Source organism: Aquila chrysaetos, chromosome 11, assembly GCF_900496995.4.
Source record: "Aquila chrysaetos chrysaetos chromosome 11, bAquChr1.4, whole genome shotgun sequence".
Classification (NCBI taxonomy): domain Eukaryota; kingdom Metazoa; phylum Chordata; class Aves; order Accipitriformes; family Accipitridae; genus Aquila; species Aquila chrysaetos.
This window is the reverse complement of record NC_044014.1, coordinates 4,242,112-4,262,986: the sequence shown is the minus strand read 5'-3', so window position 1 is coordinate 4,262,986 and position 20,875 is coordinate 4,242,112. Positions and strand designations below refer to the sequence as shown.

Sequence of the window (20,875 nt, the reverse complement as noted above, 5' to 3'; positions counted from 1 at the left end):
TGTTCTAGACAGAATTTGCATTTTACTCTGAATTTACTTAATCTTTCTCCTTACTGGAAGCACAGTTGTTTTTTAACCGATTCATGTGTTCCTTTATGGTTTGAATACAGTTGCCTACCTTCAGCCTGGATAATCTTGCTTGCTAGTTTGCTACTGGAAAAATTAGTACAGGTTCTAGTACAAACCTCTACAGAGCTACATCCTTAATAGGAACTGGACTGCCTGCAGAGACTGTTAGCGATGGAAATTCTTGAAGAGTCAACTGACATGTTAGTGGTGATACTAGATCAGAATTGAGTCATAATGCCTCTCAAAAAATCCAGATTGAGGCTGTGAGAAGTCTTTTAGTTAAGTTCTGTCGTAAATTGATCATCCTGTACATCCTATACTTGCTGTATAGATTCTATGTGGGAGGATACATTTACTTTTAATTTTGTGGGCTAGGATGTACTGTTGTTGTCACTGGCTTTAATGATAATTGCTGAAGGAAGAGGCTCTTAAATGCAATCACTAGTCTCAACAACAGTATGCTTAAACTTTTATCTAGTGGAATTGTTCTTCAGAGCCTTCACAAAGACACTTAAAACCAGGTTTTTTAATAGTCGGACACAGAACATTCATGTAACTCATTTGGCCTCATTTTGTGATGTTTGTTTAGGTGCTGAACAAAGAATCTATTTACAAGAGGCAGTCTAGTGTCTGGTACTCGGAAAAAGCTCAATAGGGAAGCTCCCAGAGGCTCTTGCCTGTGGAGTCTTTTCCACTCACCTTTTAAATGACTACACTTTTTTTAGTTTACTCAAAAGTGTGTTCTGATTTGTCCCTTTTTGTATTCCACCATTAGCTTTTGGTGAAGAATGGGCTTATGCCCTCGGTTGGCTTTCAGGGTTTTTTTGTTGTTTTTTTTACAGATGCATTCAGTTCTCCTGTGTTAAACTAAAAAGTTTGTTTTAAATGAGATAAAAATCTTGAGCCTTGACTTCTGTCTACAGAGCTACCTCCTGTGAACATCTACAGATAACTGTGTCTATGGCTGTCTAACTCAAGGAAGAAACTGCTTTAGGAAAACACTTTTGCAGTAGAGCTTTTGTGGGGATAGTTTGGGTTTTTTCTTTGGTTTTTTTTTTTCTTTTTTGCCCCCCGCCTCTTCTTTTTTTCTTCCCCTCTCCCTCCTCCCCTTGTTTTTTCTTTTCCTGCCTTTGTCCTGCCCCCCCCCCCCCCTTTTTTTTTTTTTTTTTTTTTTTAAGCAGAATCTGATTAAGCTTCTTTCAGGAGACGTGGCAATTAATTCACTTAGCACAAGGTGTTAGGTTAGAGATTTCTGGGGGAAAACAGGCAAAATATCTATCAGCTGCAAAGATGGAGGCAGTTGATCTATTTGGATAGAAACTGGAATGTAGGTAGATCCAGAAGATTCCCTGTAGATGTATTAGAGTGAGTGAGCACAGGACCCCTCAAAATGTCTCACTAATAGGTCTTTTAAGCCATGCAGAAATTTTAGCTGTACTTGGGAAGGCCAGCCTGGTTGGTGACAGCTGTTACATACACCAAGATTTTAGGATGATTACATCTTTACTGAAAGCATAGGAAAGGTTTCTTCCACACACACCCACTGTCTGTTAATTTTCTCAGATTTTAATTACATGAGTTCATTTCAGTGACTTTTTTAATAAGCTGAACTTCAGAATGGTTTCTTTGTGTTCACAGTAAAGGCCATTGTTTAAAAGTTGGCTTAGCACTCTTCGCTAAACGCGTGTTCCTAATGTGAAGTTGTGGCCTTTCCATAGTGTGGTAATCAGACTGAGTTTAAAATGTTAAAAAGCCAGCATCTGCTTTTCAATGTGTAGGTAATTTTTCTTTTTAATTGATTAAGATAGATAAAACATTAGGACTAAACTAGTGTACAAAAATGCTAATTTTAATTTAAACAGAAAAACAGAAATCCTGTCACTTTAAAACTTTCAGTGTAAATGGGATTAATCCCACTTTCTATATTCGATTCTTATCCATGCTGGTTTATAACTGTTCCACATAATGTGAAATTACTATACTCTTTGCTCCAAAAACTGATGTAAAACAGATTCTGCCTCTTAACCACGGTCTATTTGAAGTTGATACGCAAGTACTTTGGAGTTAGTTGGCTTGTGATATGGTCAGCAACAGAGAATACCTGTATTGTTTGTGTGAGAAGAATGAGCAACTCCTCTTAGGTGAAATGGAATGTCTTAGTTATGTTTCCTGTACATCAACACTTAAATAATCCTAAATAAGGCTTCGAAAAACCTATTACAAGAAGTATCAAACTAGCCAGGAGACTGTTAGGAAGGTGCACCTATTACAGCATGTCTGCTGTAGGCATTGCGATCCCAAGTGATCTCTTAAATGAGGATTACCAAATGAAGTCTCCTGAAGATTAAAAACCAAAACAAAATCCAGTTCCCTGACGTATGCTCTCTTTTCTTCCCCCTTCTTTACAGACTTGATAAAAAGGATTACAAGCTTTGAATATTGCTATCAAGTGTATCGTGGTTGAGTAAATATTTTTGTCTTCACTACTCTTTCTCTCCAACATTTTAGGTTCTATACACGCTGGAAAGAGTGGGAATCGTGGTATTCCCAAAGCTTTGGTTTACATTTCTCATTGCGAGAGGAACAGTGGCAGGAAGATTGGGCATTCATACTCTCTCTTGCAAGCCAGGTAAGAAAACTTCTTTATAGGATGTCTGTTAGAAAGGATATTCTAACCTCTGAAAAGAAATTTCAAGAACTCAAAGTATTCTTCAGGAATAAGAATTTTCAGGTATAAAGGAAAACATTCCTCTTAAGCCAGTAATCTTAAAGTATTACTGGGTAGACTCTTTTGCCAAGATAGAAAGAATAATTTAAAATTCTAATTTTTGATCTTACCATTAAGCAGTACAGTACAAAAAAGTATCCGCTCTTGGTGTCAGAGTGAATTCTGTAGAATAAACTAATACACAATTGTCTAAATGTCCTGCCTCCTAGCTCCTGCAATACTTACCACCTAGAACAGGCCTACAAATCTGTAAGCTTACACCACTTAAACTTCAGCAAGTTGATGTTTTCTAACTCCCCTCCAAAATGAGACTTCCATTCCTATAAGCTTCCAACTATGGGAATATTTTTAGCTCCTCTTTTAAAGTATAAAGACGATTTTGGTGTTACTTTCTTGTGATTTGTTTTGGATGTGCTCTTTTCCTATCATCAAAAGTTATTTACCTTAACCTGTTGTCAGACAAATGAATTATTTTTAGACTACATGTTATGTGGAGTTTCACTTCTAACTGCAGAATGAAATATGTTAGATTGAATCTGGGCAATAGGACAAAGAATTATTTCTGACAGATTAAGTTCTTGTGCAAGTTGAAATGTTTTTGCTTCTTTCCAACTGATATGTAATAGTCTTCCAGTCTTTTGTTTTCCTGTCAAAGCTAGATCACTCTTAAAAGCATTTTCTGTCTCAATTTGGAGACTGTTTTTCAAATTTTAAAGTAGAGAATGGTAGGTTCTGTTTTAAGTGATATCTGTCTTTGTGTTTGGTTCAGCCTGGAGCGAGTTTGGAGCAGACACACATTTTTGTACTTGCACATATTCTTAGAAGACCAATTATAGTTTATGGAGTAAAATATTACAAGAGTTTCCGAGGAGAAACATTAGGATATACCCGCTTTCAAGGTAAGCCTTTAGTTTTTCAAATTTAGCTTTAAAAAAGGTTCAGCTATAAATCATAAACATAAAGGAGGTTGAAAGGAGAGTCACATCAAGCTGTTAGCTGGAAGAGGATGGAATTGTGTTGTAGGTAAATTTGCATTAGCTATTAAAAAGAACAAAACAGTCCCCTGAAAACTTGCAGTTTTTCATTGTATAATGGGCATGCTGCCTGTAGCCAGAGTAAAAATGTGTTTTGACCTCCACTCAACATGCCTTTAGTCTATAATTTATATGAAATATTCTGATTGTGAAAACATATCAAAAGTTGTGTGGTTTGTACTGCTGTAAGACACAAGAGGTTTAATAAATGGAATTTGAAATTCCGTCCGCTTGTGGTACTATGGCTGTGAATGTTCATTTTGGAAACTAAACTGTATTTAGCATTTCCTGACGGAGGCTTACAAAGTTGGGGGCGAAGCAGGCAGGTGTTAGCATTGACGTAGTTTCTCACCAGAGTGACAGTGGTATCTGGGTGCTCTTTCAGGACGAAGGGGCATGCCTTGTCACTGCAGCACTGCAGGAGACCTTTTGTGAAGCAGCCCTTAAGAGCAGTGAAAAGCAGCCAGCCTTAAAGCAAGAGGCAAGGGTATACAAAGAAGGGTAGAGAAATTGAAGTAGGGTGGAGAATGATAAAGTTGGGCTTTTTTTGTAGTTGATTAAAGTAAGAGAGGTGGTAACTTGAATGTATGGCGTGGAGGCTGAAAAGGAAGGAATTCTGTTCATAAATGCTCTACCAACAGTTATTATGTGAGGTATAAGATTAGGTACCTTTAGTTACAATTACAAATTTACTTTTGCAGTGACTGATAACGTAAATTTCACTTTCTGCAAAAGTGAATTCCATGATGTAGTTAAAAGGAAGTGTTTAAAATTTATCTGTGTTTCAGTAATTCACACTTCACAGCAAGTGTGATGTAAATACTGGCCTATTTCTCAAGTAGTACTATAATTTTGCATAGCTTGATCAGGTTCTTTCTGACTGTTTCTCCTCCTAGTTTTCTGAGCGAACTGTCCTTAAGATAAATACAAAGATTTTTAGCTGACTCAGTCAGGTTTTGCTCAGACGTATGTTTGCAGATTTCTAAAGATGCATATTCTATTTTGCAAGCCAAATACGTGTTTGGGCAACTTTCCTCTGTATTACATGCTAACACTTTATTATTTAAAGAATAGAAACATAAGAGGGGATTGGGAGCATCTGTACATGCTCAGCTGTAAACAAAACCCATGGGGGAAGAACTGTTTGATCAGGCGCTGCGGCTGTGTTACAGGGTGTTAGGGCGTTTGTTTTGCCCATGGTTCATCTTCCTGGCCTCAAGTGTATCTGCTTGATGAGTATCCTACAGTTGTTTTTATCAATACATCACTATTTATTTATAGCTTACTAGAGGACTTCCCAAAACATCTCTTTTTGTGATTTTTCAAAAAAGTATGCTAACTTTGGAAAGAGACAAACCCGTAATGTGTAGAAGAACTCCGAGCTGTGGAGTTAATGTCAAATGTGTAACCTATTATAACTATTTTGAGTCTTCAGAAGATCTGAGAAGCTGTTTGGCTTGTAAGTTTGGGGCAGTGACAAAAACTTCTTTATGTAAGGAAACGAAATACTTCTTTGAAGAGTATAAAAATTTGGTATTCTTTGTAGTTACATGTTATCTTTTATTTGAGGTGATGAAAGGAGAGACTGGGGAAGAACAGTTATTCATGTGCTATAGACCTGACACTTCAGGTTTGTGTTGCTTTTAACTCAAAGGCTGAATGGTTTGCAAAATGTTTTTATTTTATAGATTGGGCATTGAGGCAGACAAGTGTTACATGGCCTAAATATGCTGAAATTGTTTTCTTGCTCTGTGAACCAGAAGGTAACTGGGTGTCTGGGACAACCTTTTACTAGACATGTGTTTCCAGGAATTAAGTCAGATAAATATTTATGACTTGTGATTTGCTTGCCACGAGCCGCATCCATCCATCCATAGAAACATGCAACACTGTGAACAGGTGAACTTAGGAGCCTTGAGTCAAATTACCTGGAGTTACTTCTATCCCTGTCCAACCACATTTTTGTGGTTAATGTGTGCTAATTAAATGCTAGCAGCACAGCTGAAACTGAACAGCCGTCAGACTCAGGGTACTATGGGCTGCCAAGACAAGTCTCCTGTAAATTGTACAAGACTTGCTGTTCTGGGCTTATGTGTGAGCTTTGCTTAGCACATGCCCCTTCAGTGAAGCTTTGAGGAGTGCTCGGGCTTCTCTGACTTGCTGTATAGTACCCTGCCTGTGTTTAAGATCACACTCACCAAAAAAGAGAGAGGAAAGAAAGATTGTGGGTTATAATAGAGATGGGGAAATGAATTTTTTTTTTTTAATGCTTACTTAACATCATAGTTCAGTTTGTAGCACCTTGGAAAAGGTACCGTAAACCCCCTACTCACCCCTGAAATCTCCCTGATCAGAATTTTTTTCTCCATGGATTCCTTGTTCCAACTTGGCATCCTTGCTGTAACTGCTGTGAATCCTATAACTGACAGCCTCCTTGTTTCCTAGATTGCAACTGTTTAAATATTAAGGCTTCTGCGTGAAAGATCTATTTACTTAGCCTCAAGTATGCTCCTGGTCTAGCTGCATGTATTTAGTGCCATGAATATACAGCTTTTAAAATGAAACAGGAAAAAAGGTGACTGACCGGAATTAGTATCGGATCAGGTTGGAGAAACTAAATCCTATGTGGATGGCTTGTAGGATTGGTGTTAGCCCATACTCTTCATTTTCTGTGGTGTGTGTGCATGTCAACTGTTTTTACGCTACCTTCTCAATTTATATCAGATTGACTTTTATAAATCTTAAGAGCACTAGATATTCTCCCTGGTAATGCTTGAAATTCCCTTCTTGTGGAGCTCATCACATAAATATTGAGGAGGAATGGAAAGTGTAACACATCCTTCTGTCTTGGGGAAATTATTAGTATGGAATTTTTACTAAGATAAAACAATGATTAAAAAAATTTCCAAAAAGTTGCTGAATTTCAATGTGGAGATTGTCGAGGCAAACAGATTAGTTCCACTCCTGAAAGGTCATGTACTTATGCCTGACGCAGGAGATCTGCGTTGTTAGATGAGACATGAGATGTCCCTAGAGATGATACCCTTTGCTTATCAGTGATTTCTGTGCTTGGGGCCAAAATCTACCAGTTTGAGGCAGCAGGGCATCAACTATCTGTATTAATTGGCAATAAATTAAACTAAACTTCCCCAAATTGAATCTTGTTTTGTCCATGATGGTAACTGGTGAGTGATCTCTCTGTCCTTGTCTTGACCCACAAGCTTTTCATTGTGGTTTTTCCCCCGTATTGCCGAGGAAGGGGAGTGAGAGAGCGGCTGGGTGGGTACCTGGCAGCTAGCCAAGGTCAGCCCACCACACTAGTGTAAGTATCCCGAGGAGTTGGCACAGTTTGTGAGTGGAAGGAGGGGACCTTTTGATGTATCTCTATGATCATAACTTGTGGAAGAAGAGGGGTAAGCGGTCATCCTGAGGGTGCTGATGCTTTCAGTTCTGAAAGGCCTCGGTAACCTAACCAACATGTATATAGATAGCACCATCATATTTAAATGAAGCACGCAATATTAGTAAATGTGTTGCCAACCCTCGCTGCTTGATTTGTTTTGCTGATGCTTCAGCCTAAAGATTGGAAAAAAGTTTATGAAGTTATTTCTCTGAGTATGCATGAAGAATGAATTTCCAGGAATTGAGGGACTGACTGTATTACATTTGACTGTTAGTATGTTATTTTCAATGTAACTTTGAATTTTGACCAGATGTTGCGTTCTTTCCCCAAATGTAAAGGCTTGAAATTTTTTGGTTAGCACTTACCCCTTGTTCTGCATCTTTTGTGTTTAGCACTGGATTACAGCGAGACTGCATTGTAATGGGGATGGGAGGAAGGGAGCGCTAAGAAGGTATTAAATGGATTTGTCCTTAGATCTAGATGTTATAAAAACTTGTGTGAATCTCAACCTAAAACAAATGGAAAGACTTTTAGGTATTTCTTGATTGCTAATTCAAGAATGGGGAAAAAAGGGACAAATATTTACTGGTAGCCTGCACTAATTTTTGCTGCAGCAAAGACAGATGAGTTCTAAACTTAAGCAAAACCTCCAAAACCACCCCCCCTGCCTCAGATTTCCATTTTAGCGTTGCCTTTCCATCTCCATGGATGTTGAAGGAGAAGTGAAGTGCCTTGTTTTGCTGCAGCGTCTGTTCCTAACTTACTGGCAGCAGCTGTACTATGAAAGGTTGCTATGCTACATGTGCACTTAAGTTTATGCGTGGCTATTTTTAAACTGTCACAAGGTAAGGCATGCTTTTGCTTAAGTTGTCTTGCAGCAGTACACACCAAGAATTATTTATGTTCCTAGAAGAAAGGAGTTCTAGTTTTATTTTGAGACTTCATGTACCTCAAGCAAATTACTGTCTTTATTGCTAAAAATGGTGGGGAGAAAGTGCAGTTTCTTTCAGAATCTGTGACATCAGTAATTTGTTGTATCTGAGCAAAATAGCATCAGCTTTTCAGTGTTTGGGATTTTTTTTTGTTGTGGTTTTTTTTTCTTTTTTGAGACTAGATATGCATAATTGATGTGGGTTAATTTAATCTATTAATACAATGTTTATGAGAAGTCCCACTGTCTCTGGGATGGGCTACATACTTAGGTGCTGAATAACATTTAGTGCAGTAAGTTCTTTTAATAACAAGTTTTGTAAGCAGATGGTGGACTCTTTGTTCTGGTAAAAATAGACATCTGACTGTAGCTTTTATTTCTGTGATGCAGAATCTTTTTTTTTTTCTTTATAATTTTTTTTTTCATTTTTAAGAGGAGTTACTGAACGTAAAAGACTACTTTTCTAACTTTGTTTTTTGTTCACCACTATACTATAGACCATAGATTTTAAGGGAATGGTAATGTGGTATTGGTTGCAATTGTAATGGCTTTTATGTCTAAACTTGTACAGTTGCGGAGATACTTGACTGATCTCATGTTAACCTAATAATAATTAGCTGTACTGAAAAGCGTGACCTATATTAGTGTAGACCAAACCAAGTACATGTTAAATGCTTGTTAATGTGCTGCTGTTACTCTGTTTAGCCAAAAGCAAAAGGTTTGTATCAAAATTCTTTTTGTTGAATATTACAGTTCTGAGTCTTACCCTTTGTTTTAATTTGTCGTAGGTGTGTATTTGCCTTTGTTATGGGAACAGAGTTTTTGTTGGAAAAGTCCTATTGCTCTGGGCTACACAAGGGGCCATTTCTCTGCTCTGGTTGCCATGGAGAACGATGGTTATGGCAATCGAGGTGCTGGTGCTAACTTGAACACTGATGATGATGTTACTGTTACTTTTCTACCGTTGGTGGATAGCGAGAGGAAATTATTGCACATTCACTTCCTTTCTGCTCAAGAGGTAAGAAATAGCTGTGTAGCTGGGAGCCCTTGTCACAGCTGCTTATTAAAGCTGCGGCCTCAGCAATCTCTGTAGCCCCATGTTTTTGCAGCTCAAAGAATTATAGGGAATATGCTGTTCTGTTTAATTAATACTGCTCCCTTCCCTATCATTTGAGGTGATGCCGAAAGGTATTTTCCCACAAATTTGATGCTTATTTATAGCTCTGTAAATTGAATGTAACTTCACTGTGCACACGAATACAAACGTACTTTGAAAAGGACCCAGAAATAAGGATTCTGACACTAAAGGGAGACTGAAATATGCCTTTTTTTTTTTTTTTAAGAGGATGCAACATAAATATTGGCCAGTAGTTACAGCATGCTCTACCTCTTTTTTCTAATGAAGCTCAACTTGTTTCTTCTTTAATAACTGTGATAAAGACAGGGAACAATTTCAGTAAAGTGTGTACATGTGAGAAGGGAAGGTTGGAAAACCTGAAGTAATTGCAAAAAAGTGGACATTCTGTAGATAAAGCCCATGCTTTTTCTCCTTGAAGTCTAGAGAGGGATATTTTTTCAGCAAGCCACAACATTTGTTATGTCTTACAAGAAGTGTTTCATGTCAAGAACTGCTAGACTCCTAAAAACTGCTTTGTAAAGCCAGAAGGCTCTTTATCCTCCTTATATATGGTGCCTACCATAAATAATTAGTTGCCCACAAATAATTGAAATATTGGAAGGCTATTTTGGTAATACACCTCTGAAAAACTTACAAGGGAAGAATAGCTGAAGAATATTGCCAGAGCCTTCAAATTCTGGCTGAAAATGCAGCGTGCGGCAGTTTGGCTTTCGGAGACTCCCAGCTGCGGTGAAGTAGTACGCTAACTCTGCCTCGTTCTCAAGCTGTTTTCTTTTCCCCCAAAGATAGGTAACGAGGAGCAGCAAGAAAAGCTGCTTCGGGAATGGCTGGACTGCTGTGTGACAGAAGGAGGGGTTCTCGTTGCCATGCAGAAAAGCTCTCGTAGGCGCAATCATCCGCTGGTCACCCAGATGGTAGAGAAATGGCTCGATCGCTACAGACAGATCCGCCCTTGTACATCCCTTTCCGATGGCGAGGAAGATGAGGATGATGATGACGAATGATGATGAAGAAATTGAAAAGAAAATTACCAGCGCAGAGTGTCTGACCCGGAGTTAGTGTTCTGCTCTAGCAGTTCGTTGTGGAACGACCCAATTCTAGGGGAAACATGCTGTAAAGGATTTTTCTAACTAGCATGGAGAGAGGCTAGAAGCTCATCTGCTGCGTGAAGAGAGCGAAATGGGCTGGACTACCGTTTGTATAAAAACAAAGAAAAAGAAACAAAAAACAGCTAATTTTATTATCAAGACAGAAAAAAAAACATTTTTCTTTCTGATTGTAAATCTGTCTATAAATGTACCGCATGTGGTTGTGTAAGAGGTTGTGTAATAGGAAAAGTATACCAGCATCTTAATTATTGCAAAGAAATTTTTCAAATAAGGGCACTTATGAAAGCACATGTTAGATGGATATCTCTTCCCTCCGAGATTCTTTTACAGTAGAACTTGGTATTCTGCATCACCTTTTAGATACTCTGATACATTTCCGTGAAAGGCCCTTTTATGTGAAATCTCACTAGTGCCCAGGTCAGATTGAGGTTTTTTTGTTTGCACAAAATATCCACAGCAAGTCATAAGCAAAAATACATTCATTATTTCACTAATATTTTAGTTACTGCTGTGCCCATATAATAAAATCTAAACTCTACGGAACAAACTGGAAGAGAAGCTAAATTTTTCATGGAGTGAAATGATTTGTTTCCTGAAAAAGTGTTTTGGGTTTTTGTTTATTTGTTTTTTTAAATTTTTTTTCTTCTAATAGTTAATAGATTCCTTTCAGTATACATAAGAATATTTATTCAGAGAAGTGACCTAAAATATAGGGATTTTATTCCAGTGAGCATATACTAAACAAAATTGTGTGAAATTTGAGAACTCGGACATGATTGAGAATTTCATATTGTCAGAACTCTGTCTTGCTGTGATACAAACCGTGTATCATTTTATCATTTATTCTTTCATCAAGTTAAACATTGCTGCAAATGAAAAAACACCTTTTTAAAGGGTTACTCCTCGGTCATTAAATCTAGTGAGAATACACTTGGCAGTTCTAATTAAAAAGAAGAATCTATGCTAAAGTTGTTTTTAAAAGCACTGTGTTATATATTTCTCAGTATGTAAACCTGGGAATTTCTTGCATGTTGATTGATGTGGCCATACTTAAACTTATGTAAGTTCCTAAGATTGTAAGTTCAGAGTATATTCTCCAGTAGAAATTTTATTATATTTGATAACTTTAGCCATGTAACCTGTAATGGATAAAGTTTATCTAAAAATTTCACTTAAAACACTAAAGGTTAATGCCAGTTTTTACCTATACAGTGCAATTCAGGTTGTCTGGAAAAGCACTTTTGATCGTGTGGTGGTTGAATAAGGAATTTTGCAGTAGATGAAATTGTTTTAATTAGAAGTTGGAAAGAAGCCCCATAGCACATATTTTTATGTAGTTCAGAGCTATGGAAACCCTGAGGAACTTGCTGCTTTTTCTTCCAAATGCTGCTTAGATGGTGTTGAAATGTGCACAACTCCTACATAAACATGGTGATGACACCAAAAGTATAGAAATAATCAAGTACTGTATTAACTTAGCAATTTTCCCATCACAGATCCCATTGAGGTTTATTATGAAATGTCTTCACCTTTTTTTGGCCATTAGATCTCCTCTGATTGGTGCATGCGCAAATCTTCAGGTAAAAGAATGCATGCTTATCTGCAATGTACGTATGATTTACCTGAACTCTAAATAGGCAAACCGCAGATACTAAAGAGGTTCTTCACAAGCATATGGTCCTGTTTCAAGTTTGCTAAGTCAGGTTTTTTTGTTTTGGTTTGGTTTTTTTTTTTTGGTCCTTTTTCTTACCTTGCAGTGAAGTCCTTTCATACCTCATCTAGCTGAGGGTGTAAAGCTTTTCTGTCAGGGGAACTGAATGCAGAGGAAGCTGGGATGAGAATTTCCATCATCCGAGCTGGCCTGCACCGTGTGCTTGGTGGCATCATTTATCTGTCGTGGTGTAGCCCAGTACACTTCTGGAGGTCCTTCTCGTTCAGGACTGAGTATGCCAAGTTTAGAAGTTCTCGTTCAGCGGCCAGATTGCTGTAAATTCAGATCCTAGCTTACCCAGGATTAGCTTCCCTGTGCAGAGCGCCATTCGAATGGACAGAAGGATAAGCTTCTCCCTTCAGTAGGCTACTTGAAGGGGTGTGCAAAATGCTGCGCAGAATTTTAACATCTCCCCCCGCCCCCCTTTGCTTTCTGCAGTACTGTTCCGTTTAAGGAAGTAAAGCTTCCTCGTAACATGGGGAGAATAACCAATGTGAAAGTCTACCTTGAGCCAAATTCGACGAGCACGCCTTTCCTCATCTCCCGTTGCTGTCCGTGGGCAGCCTGTGCTGTGGCCCGACGATCCCCGTCCCCAGCCAGCACTTCACCGTAGCAAGTGGAAGTTCACCATGCAGTCAGTTCAGCTGTTTTTCAAAAGCATGCACCGTGCTCTCCGGTATTTATCTAGTTCTGGTATGAGAGGGCAGTCCTGGTACTCCAGAGCTCTTGGCTTTCCTGATCATTATCGTTTTGTTCCGATGTGCTGTAAAATGGTATGTTCAGGTTAACACGCTTCACAGGTCATTTCGGAACTGGTGAAGTATCTTTTTCAGAATCAAAGTAATCCAAACCTCATGTACCTGTAGATTAAAGAGATGCAAACCCCTGCTTTGTGCTAGCACAGTGGTCAGTGTATGTTACTGGGTACTCTCCTTGAATTACATACTTGAAAGTTTACAAATACTGAGATTAATTTGCAAATGCTACCTTGCAGCTTGTCAGCAAGTTCTGCTCTTTTAGCCAAGTATATATATAAAATTGGGTTTCTCAGTGTTATTTTCCTCATATATTGCTCGCAGCAGCACATGCTTTCCTAGCACAGAACTTGGCTTTTCATTGCTACCTCCTTTACATCTGGTTGTTTTTTCTGGTTTTATTTATGAATTCCTCAGTGAAAATCCCTGTATTTCTTTTGTTTTTAATATATTAAAATTTAGTAATTCTGGATTCTTCCAAAGTTCTGCTGCATGGCTTACGGCAAATATTACTAGATTGTGTTTACTCCATTAACAAAATCGGTTTGTGTGCGTTTAGAGACCCTTATTTAATTGCCGCTTTTCCTTTTCCCCCCTTTTGTTCAGTAACTTCCCTTAACCCCCTTTTTTTTTTTTAGGTTTTATTTAGTGTCTGTCACCTTCAAGCTGCTTGTTTTAAGCTGCTCTGATATCCGTCATCAGTGGAGAGGCTCCCTGCCTGCCGTCCTTGAGCATGACAACAGCAGTACAGCTGTCAGCAAAGTAACGGCACAAATCCTCAGCAGCAACTGTTTATCTCCCATTTCTTTGCCCATTAATTTTCCATTTGAGAGTTGCAGCGTGCCGCTTTCCGGTACTTTGGCGTATCTTAATTGCGACGATACTCTTCCCTTTCTGCTTCCATGGGTCTTCTCTTTGCGCATTTCGCTGGTGATTGCACTGCAGGCGCTTGAAACCCAACCGCGGAGGGGAACTCCCAAAATGGCAGTCCGTTACCAAAACACGTCCTTTAGTTTGTAACCCTTGGGATCTCTTAATTTCTACTCTCGTTGAGCTTGTAGCACTTCAGTAGAAGCTGTCTGCCTACGTTTGCATCCGTCCTTGGGTTTTGGTTGAGAGGGAGGCTGGGTGTTGGATGAAAACTACAGCATTTGCTGTTCCCTGTGGGGTCTGAGCTAAGCCCCTTGCTGTCCTGGTGCGGAGTCCACCGCTGGCGGCGGATGCCCGAGGAACCACCGGCGCACGAGATCCTGCGAGACAGGGAAGTACTTGCACCCATCCGGGATGCAACTGCTTATTCAAAAACAAATCACAGTACCAGAGCTAGTTTATTTTTAAAACAACTCTAAACCTTAACATCAATTAAATGTGTTCCACTTGGTTTTTACCGTCGTTTCAGTGTTTCCCAAATACCTTCTCTGTAACTAAACTGTTTTATCATTCTGGTTTCTTGTGGTGTTCATGGATAATCACTGGCGTGCTATGTTGATCACTGACAAAGAGTGGTCACTCATCTATAAAAGGTGACCTCTTTTTTAACATGTTTGAAGCTGGTAACTAGTTTTCAGTTTAATTTAAAGCAAACAAAATACAGAGTTTTGTAACCTAGACACTTTTTGGTTTCACCTTTTTTCAAGTCCCTTTCCAGACCAAGCTCTTTGCCCCATCTAACGCCGCATGTGCTGGCACTCTTTGACACAATGTGAAAGACAGGGTGGAAATGGAAGAACGGGCCTCTTGTCTAGCAAGGCTTGAGGCTGCTGGCACCTCTCACACATGTTTTCAGCTTTATTCCCTAGCGCTTTGTTAATGCTTCATTTCTCGAGTATGTACAAAAAATGTTGAGGTGTAGCTGCTTATTGCTGTAGTGATCTTTTTCCACCTAGACTGCATAGGACGTCCCATTTGATTTTAAATATTCACAAATTACAGCTTACGGACAGCACCACCTGAAAGTCTGGATAGGAAACTAAATTCGGCAAGTGTTTCCCCAGCAGTGCAACTTAAAAACTGACCTGCACTTGGCAAGCTTGCACCGAGTTTCTACTGCGTTTCTCAAAGCCGGCTGCAGGAAGCCAAGGACAGATCCTCGGCCGATGCCAATCCTGGCGCTCTCAGTGTCACCGTCCTGCGGACCGTGATGGGACCAGGTCCCAGCTGCTGCTCGAGTGCTAGAAGTCAGACGCGAAAACTTACCTGCTCTCCGCTGTGAAATCTTACTCTGTTTCCAAGGAGGGCACAGTGTGATCAGAGTTACATTTCTGTACCTTATGGTGCACTCTCAGTGTCTTCAACTTGGAGCATTAGTCAGATTGCAGCGAGAGCTCTTACCTTTCAGAAATTATAGAAATTTTATCACTTTTTATTGAAAACTGCACTGAACGCTAAATGTCCACCTTTACAATAAACAAATACAATAACGGTAACACACTAAAACAAAACATACTTCTGATAGCCATTGTTTTTTTTTTTTTCTGTTTGGGACAGCTTAAGATTTTTTTTTTTTTGTCACAGAAACAGGAATGTACCCATACAAAGGCTCAAAATAGGCCATCTTTTTAAAAACAAAAAGGCGATGATTCACAAAAGACTATGAATATAACATGTAACTAGCTGATACAAATCTAATAGGATTTGTTAAAATCAGTCACATCTAATAACACATTTTGAAGTGTTCTTGTATAAAATATCACGTGAAGAAAAGAAGACTTTTATCAATGTCTAAAAAAGTGGGTTTTGTTCATAGACAGTCTGACAAGTTACCATAAAAAGTGTTTCCTGAGACATAAGGAAATGCAACATTATTCTTGAACCCTTTCCAGCTCAAGACTTTTTCCACTTGATAAAATAGCTGCAGATTTAAAACTGAGAAAATATATTTGAGTACAAATAGTGTGTGAAACTTAATACTTTCTTCTTTTTTTTTTTTTTTTTTTTTTTTTTTTTTTTTTGCATCATTGCAGGGCGTAGGTGAATGCACAGCTACTTTATTCAGTGTATTGGGCAGAGAAGAGACTGGCAGTTTGTTTTTTCATTAGCCTGGGAGGGCAGCGGCCGTTGCCAGGAGCCCTTTCTGCCCTCCCCATCCCACGGATCCCGGCTGGAATGGCTAGAACTTAAACCTGGCAGGAGAACTTCTGTTACACGTCACTGGCCCTGTGAGACTGCAAAAAGGATTATTAATTTTTTTTTCTTCCAAGTCTAAGCCAGTACTGACGCCTCCCGTTAGAAGAGGTAACCAGATACAAGAGTAAGGAAAGGGCTGAAGCCACATAATGGTTTCCTCTAACATTTCTATGTTAACTCTGTAAAGATGGCTTAATGCAATGGTTTGAAAACAGGTGCAGAAGCCCTGTCCTTCCCAAGGAATTGAGGGGAAAAAAAAAAAAAAATCTATTTTTTATTCATGTGATTGATGCACAGATGAAGGAAACTTAACACACAATAACAGAAGTTGATCATTAATGTATCACATCCTAGTTTTCAGCGCTTCAGTAAGCAGGTGACTTCTTCAGGGCTTCTCCCCAGTCTTGACTGCTATCACTTTGTTGTTAACACTGGAACATCAATGATGCGTCTGTCCAAAATCAACATTACAAATTTCGTATCAAATTCTTTTTTAGTTCATGTATAACTTCTTTTCCAATGTCTCTTGGTCCTAAGTTTATTGAATGATTTTTAAATTATCTGCTATTGCTCGTTGGGATGTTCCCTGTTGTCCCCGTGTTTTGTGGGCTGGTTAGGAGACGGAGCTTGGGAAGGATGTGCCACTGTGGGAAGATTGTGAGTAACAGGGATGCCTCCGGGAATGATGCCCTCCATAGCTGCCGGTATTCCTCCTGGTGCGACACTGACCATCCCAGGGGGATACCTGGGAGAGGGGACAGAGAGAGGCAGGTTTGTCACGTCAGAACTCGCCACAGACAGCGCCAATCACCCAACCGCCGTCGCAGAGGCTATGGAGAAAATGAGCAGCAGAGAGATTCCGCTTCTCTAGTAGAGCCGAGTTCGGTCTTCCTTTTAAACTACAAGGGACAGCTCAATGTTAAACCGATGCTGCTGTGTCTTGGGTAAGCATCCTCCACTATGCTACAGGGACTATGTCTTGTTTTGTACCTTCGAACAGGTTGTTGAACCATAAGGAAGCCTTTCTCTTTCAAAAAACTGGGTAAGGAATCATCTTGAATGCTCTCCGAAATGCCAAACGCTAGCATGCTGACTTAATCATCCCGGTGTGTGAATACCTGTGAACACCTACACCCGGTTTGTAAGTTTTCCTGCTACCAAAAGTGAGCTGCATCCTCTTTGTGTAACCAGAGAGCACAGCTGAAAAATGGTGTTGGATCTAGTTCGCTTTCCTTTCTAAGAGCGGGGCGAGTTACATGTATTCCAAGAAATGGCACTGAGTTTGAGAAAGGAGAAAAAATGCGAATTTCTTGAGCTGTCCGCAGGGAAGATGTGACCTGGGGGCAGTGAGGCCAAAACCCTCTGGAGGTCTGTTGGACGTGTGGGGACTGAGGGCTCCAACCGCAAGCGCCTCCCTGCTGCTTCCTTAGGGAAAGGCGGAGGTGGAAGGCGGGAGGGGAGGGGAGGATTTACCTGCCCGCAAAGGTGCTGAGCTGACCCCAGCCGCCAGCTTACGGGGGCACCGGGGCCGCGGCTCCCGAGGAGCTTAGCAAGGATGAAGCACCCTGCAGAGGCAGAGGTTAAGCTGGGAAGCCAAGGTTTGTCTTCAGGGTAATGGCATTGCCCACGTGCTTCGGAGCAGGACCAAGGGGGGACGCTTTCACCAGGGCTGGATGTTTCAGCGTACGCGTTCTGCTGGTCAAAGCGAGCAATCGCTGCCTGTGACCCGCAGGCAGTTGCGAGCGTGCGGGGCCACGGCACACGCGTTGCTCGGGGCTTTGCGCTCTCCTGGGCTCCGCTGCCGAATGCGTTCCTGCCTCTCTCTGCCCTGTAACGTGACCTCATGTGCCCCGCAGGTGCTTTTTGTAGCTCGGAGTATTTTTGGTAACGGTGATATGCTGAAGGCTGCCCGTGCTCCAGCTGAGTCCTCATGCCTAATGTCTCCTATTGGCGTGCTTTGAGCTGTCCAAAGTGGAACAATAAGCAACCCTAATCTCTGGGATTTAGGTGGAAATTAGGCCACCTGACTATGGACCTATATTTGGAGTTTTTACCTGGGCTCATTAACCCACGAGCTGGGCCAGGGTCACAGCAGTCAGCGCATGGACAGAAATGCAGAGCAAATCTGCAATTGCTTCTTCCGTTTAAAAGTTATGTCCTGCTTGTTCACGGGTCTGGGGAGGGGGGGGTCCTGCTACTTACAGAGATGCTGTACAAGTGAGTGCTGGCCCACCAGAATGAAGGCTTTATAAACGGGAGGTTTTATAAACCCGAGGTTAAATCAAGCCCCAAGGAGGGGGAATTCACAGTCGCCAGGTGAGCCAATGCAGAAGTTGTTACTTGGGCTTTCCTGCTCCCTTTATAGCTGGGCTCCCAAAACTCTGCAGGGAACCCGCTGCGCTGGTCCTGTTCTCTGGCTTACCTGTACGTGGCACCATTGAGCTCTGGATGAATTGCTTGCTGATCTATTACTGACCACGGAGCTGTTGTGACAAAGAATTCCTTATTCACGCAGTTTCTTAGGCTTTCTGGGATGCGCCCTGGAGTTGGTAATAAAGGTAAGTATGTGTCAGGCGGGTCCTAGCTTTATCACCCTCTAATAAGCTACAATTTTTTCATTTCGCTTTGTTAATATAAAGGATGGGGAAAAAATCCCCAAGGAACACCATATCCCTTGTTTCAGAAGGACGTTTTGGCTGTCCTGAGGTGCAGAGTTGGAGGCCAGTTTCCTACCCTCAGTCCCAACTCTCTGCCTTCGGGAAAGCTGTGCCTTCGGGAAAGCTGTTCCTTCGAGCCCGCTGCTTTCAAAGCAGGGGCTAGCCACGCATGAAGCTATGCCTTCCATGTTAACAAGGAGGGCAATTTTTAGGACAAGAGAACCACCCGTTTGCTGCAGTATCGTGACCACCACCTTGGAGCGAGCTCAGTTACAGCAAGAGTTGGACACAGGTGCCTTCACAGCTTTGGGATTTGGTTTGGGGATGCAGTCGGCTGTGGTCAGCACCATCTTTTGAGTTAGTGCCATTAAAAGGGGCAGCAGTTATTGCTTCGCTGTCCTTTTCTTCCCAGTCACAGACACTAATCTTTGCCATGCTGCACAAGTGCCCCAATGATTTAAAAAAAACACAAAGACCCCTCACCCAACCATAAATGTGCCCAAATGACAGAAAAGTAAAGTTCGCTTTCTCAGCTCTTTTCCTGGGAAGAAAATCGGGGTTAGACCCCTTTCCCAGTCTCCTGCTGAGACATGGGCAGGGTGAAGCCCCGTCTCTGCCCCTCCTGGTTCACATTCCAGGCGCACACATGAGCTAACCCCAGCGTCTCTGCGGGCTGGGTACCTGTGATCGCACGCCGTATTTCAGTAGCAGCAGCTTCTCTCATCTCTAGTGACGCCTGCTCGCTGTACCAAGCGGTGTGGGGAGTACAAATTAAATTAGGAGCATCTTTCAACGGGCCTTGAGCAAAACTGGGAGGAGGGAGGAAAAAAAAAAGAAAGATTAATCAATGTTTAGAAAGAATAAAATGTTATGAATGGCAAAAGGCTTGTGGCCTGCCCTCTGGGTATGCAAGCCTCAGTCCCCAGTACCTTACCTGCGGCACCTGGGCTGGAAGGAGCCCGACAGCATCCTGCCAGCCCAAAATGGCCACGGGAATTCTGGGGAGAAAGCACGGCTCCAGTGCAGGGCACAAACTGAAAATGCACCAAAAGAAGAGCCAACAGGGCCGAAAAACCAGCCTACTGGGTGGTTGTTCGTAACGTTCCCATGGGAATAAACGCCTGGGGGTGTCTCTGCAGCAGCGTGGGGATGCAGGGACAGGCTGCAGGTCACCCAGCCCAGGGTGGGAAGGAGTGGACATGGGGGTTCCCCCTCTGTAGGAGCACACTTTAATTTTTAAATTACTTCTGAAAACACAAGCAAACCACTCGTGCTACCTCCATCCCCCATCTGCGGCGAGAGGAGCTGCGCTCTCACTTAAAACCAACCCCTTCCCAGCTAGCAGCAGCCTGCGGGCAAAAATACCCCACACTCACACAGTACATTTGTTCTTATGCTTTAGCGAGCGCTTTGTTTTTGGTTTTTTTTTTTTTTTTTAAAACACAGGCCGATTGCTTGTTCTAAGCTCCCAGAGTACATTTGAACACCTGTAACCCCGGTGCCAGCCCACACCCGACGGATGCTGCAAAGGTGCCGCAACCTTTCCCCAAACCAGCAGGTCTGTCCCGCAGCGCTGGCGTTGTGCGACAAGGCGCGTGGCTGTTGCGTGCCCCCGGCCACGCCGCCACAGACGGCAACCCCAGAAAAACCCAGAGCTTTACCTAAACGGTTCAGACTCGTGCACGTCAAGCGCAGCCCCTCGTATCCGTCCTTCCTTCAGGGCTTGAGTTAAGGCCTTCTCGTCCACCAGCCCCCCGCGCGCCGTGTTCACCAGGAACGCTCCCTGCCTCATCTGGCGGTGGCCGGGAAAAGAGAGCGATGAGAGTGAGCTCGGTGCGGTGACCCGGTCCTACCCGCACCCCGACGCAGCAGCGGGTGCCCCGGGGTGCCTCCTCCCGGGACTGCGCCCCGCTTTTCGTGCCAAGTGGGTGCTCCCATCCCAGAGCGATCCCCATCCTGGCGCACGTGGGTTTTCTACGGAAAGCCTAGCTCTGGCTGGTATCGGCAAACACAACCTGCTCCCGCCATTGCCTCCGCACCACGGGCATAGGGCTTGCTTACCTGGTAGCACCAGGTAAACACCGTGGGGAGACAGACGGGCTGCTGGGTGTAATCGGCTATTTTGGAGGTAGCCCGTAGGCACCGAGGCACTGGCTCGCTGTGGCCGTGACCGCAGAGGGACCCACGGCCAGCACCGACACTCGGGGTTTGCCC

At 42.0% G+C, this 20,875-nt stretch overlaps 2 protein-coding genes and 1 long non-coding RNA gene across 10 annotated transcripts in view; 1 reads left to right on the top strand and 2 right to left on the bottom strand.

Annotated features, from left to right (window-relative positions):
• ZRANB1 (zinc finger RANBP2-type containing 1) overlaps window positions 1-13,360 on the top strand; it is a 47,203-nt gene extending 33,843 nt beyond the window's left edge. For all 3 annotated transcript variants that reach the window (XM_030031506.2, XM_030031504.2, XM_030031505.2), the window contains 4 exons: window positions 2,578-2,698; window positions 3,567-3,696; window positions 8,954-9,183; window positions 10,089-13,360. In XM_030031506.2, the coding sequence (XP_029887366.1) occupies window positions 2,578-2,698; window positions 3,567-3,696; window positions 8,954-9,183; window positions 10,089-10,307 (700 nt within the window). In that variant the 3' untranslated portion in view covers window positions 10,308-13,360. The remainder of the gene's footprint in view (window positions 1-2,577; window positions 2,699-3,566; window positions 3,697-8,953; window positions 9,184-10,088) is intronic.
• Window positions 12,131-13,854, bottom strand: LOC121233657. Its single transcript, XR_005933587.1, has 2 exons — window positions 13,538-13,854; window positions 12,131-12,886 (listed from the first exon to the last, which is right to left on the bottom strand). It is a non-coding gene; the product is annotated as an uncharacterized LOC121233657 (long non-coding RNA).
• Window positions 13,855-15,224: 1,370 nt separating this feature from the next.
• Window positions 15,225-20,875, bottom strand: part of CTBP2 (C-terminal binding protein 2) — a 142,333-nt gene continuing 136,682 nt past the window's right edge. For all 6 annotated transcript variants that reach the window (XM_030031501.2, XM_041127430.1, XM_041127429.1 and 3 more), the window contains 4 exons: window positions 20,323-20,453; window positions 19,343-19,470; window positions 18,427-18,544; window positions 15,225-16,749 (listed from right to left, as the gene is read on the bottom strand). In XM_030031501.2, the coding sequence (XP_029887361.1) occupies window positions 16,569-16,749; window positions 18,427-18,544; window positions 19,343-19,470; window positions 20,323-20,453 (558 nt within the window). In that variant the 3' untranslated portion in view covers window positions 15,225-16,568. The remainder of the gene's footprint in view (window positions 16,750-18,426; window positions 18,545-19,342; window positions 19,471-20,322; window positions 20,454-20,875) is intronic.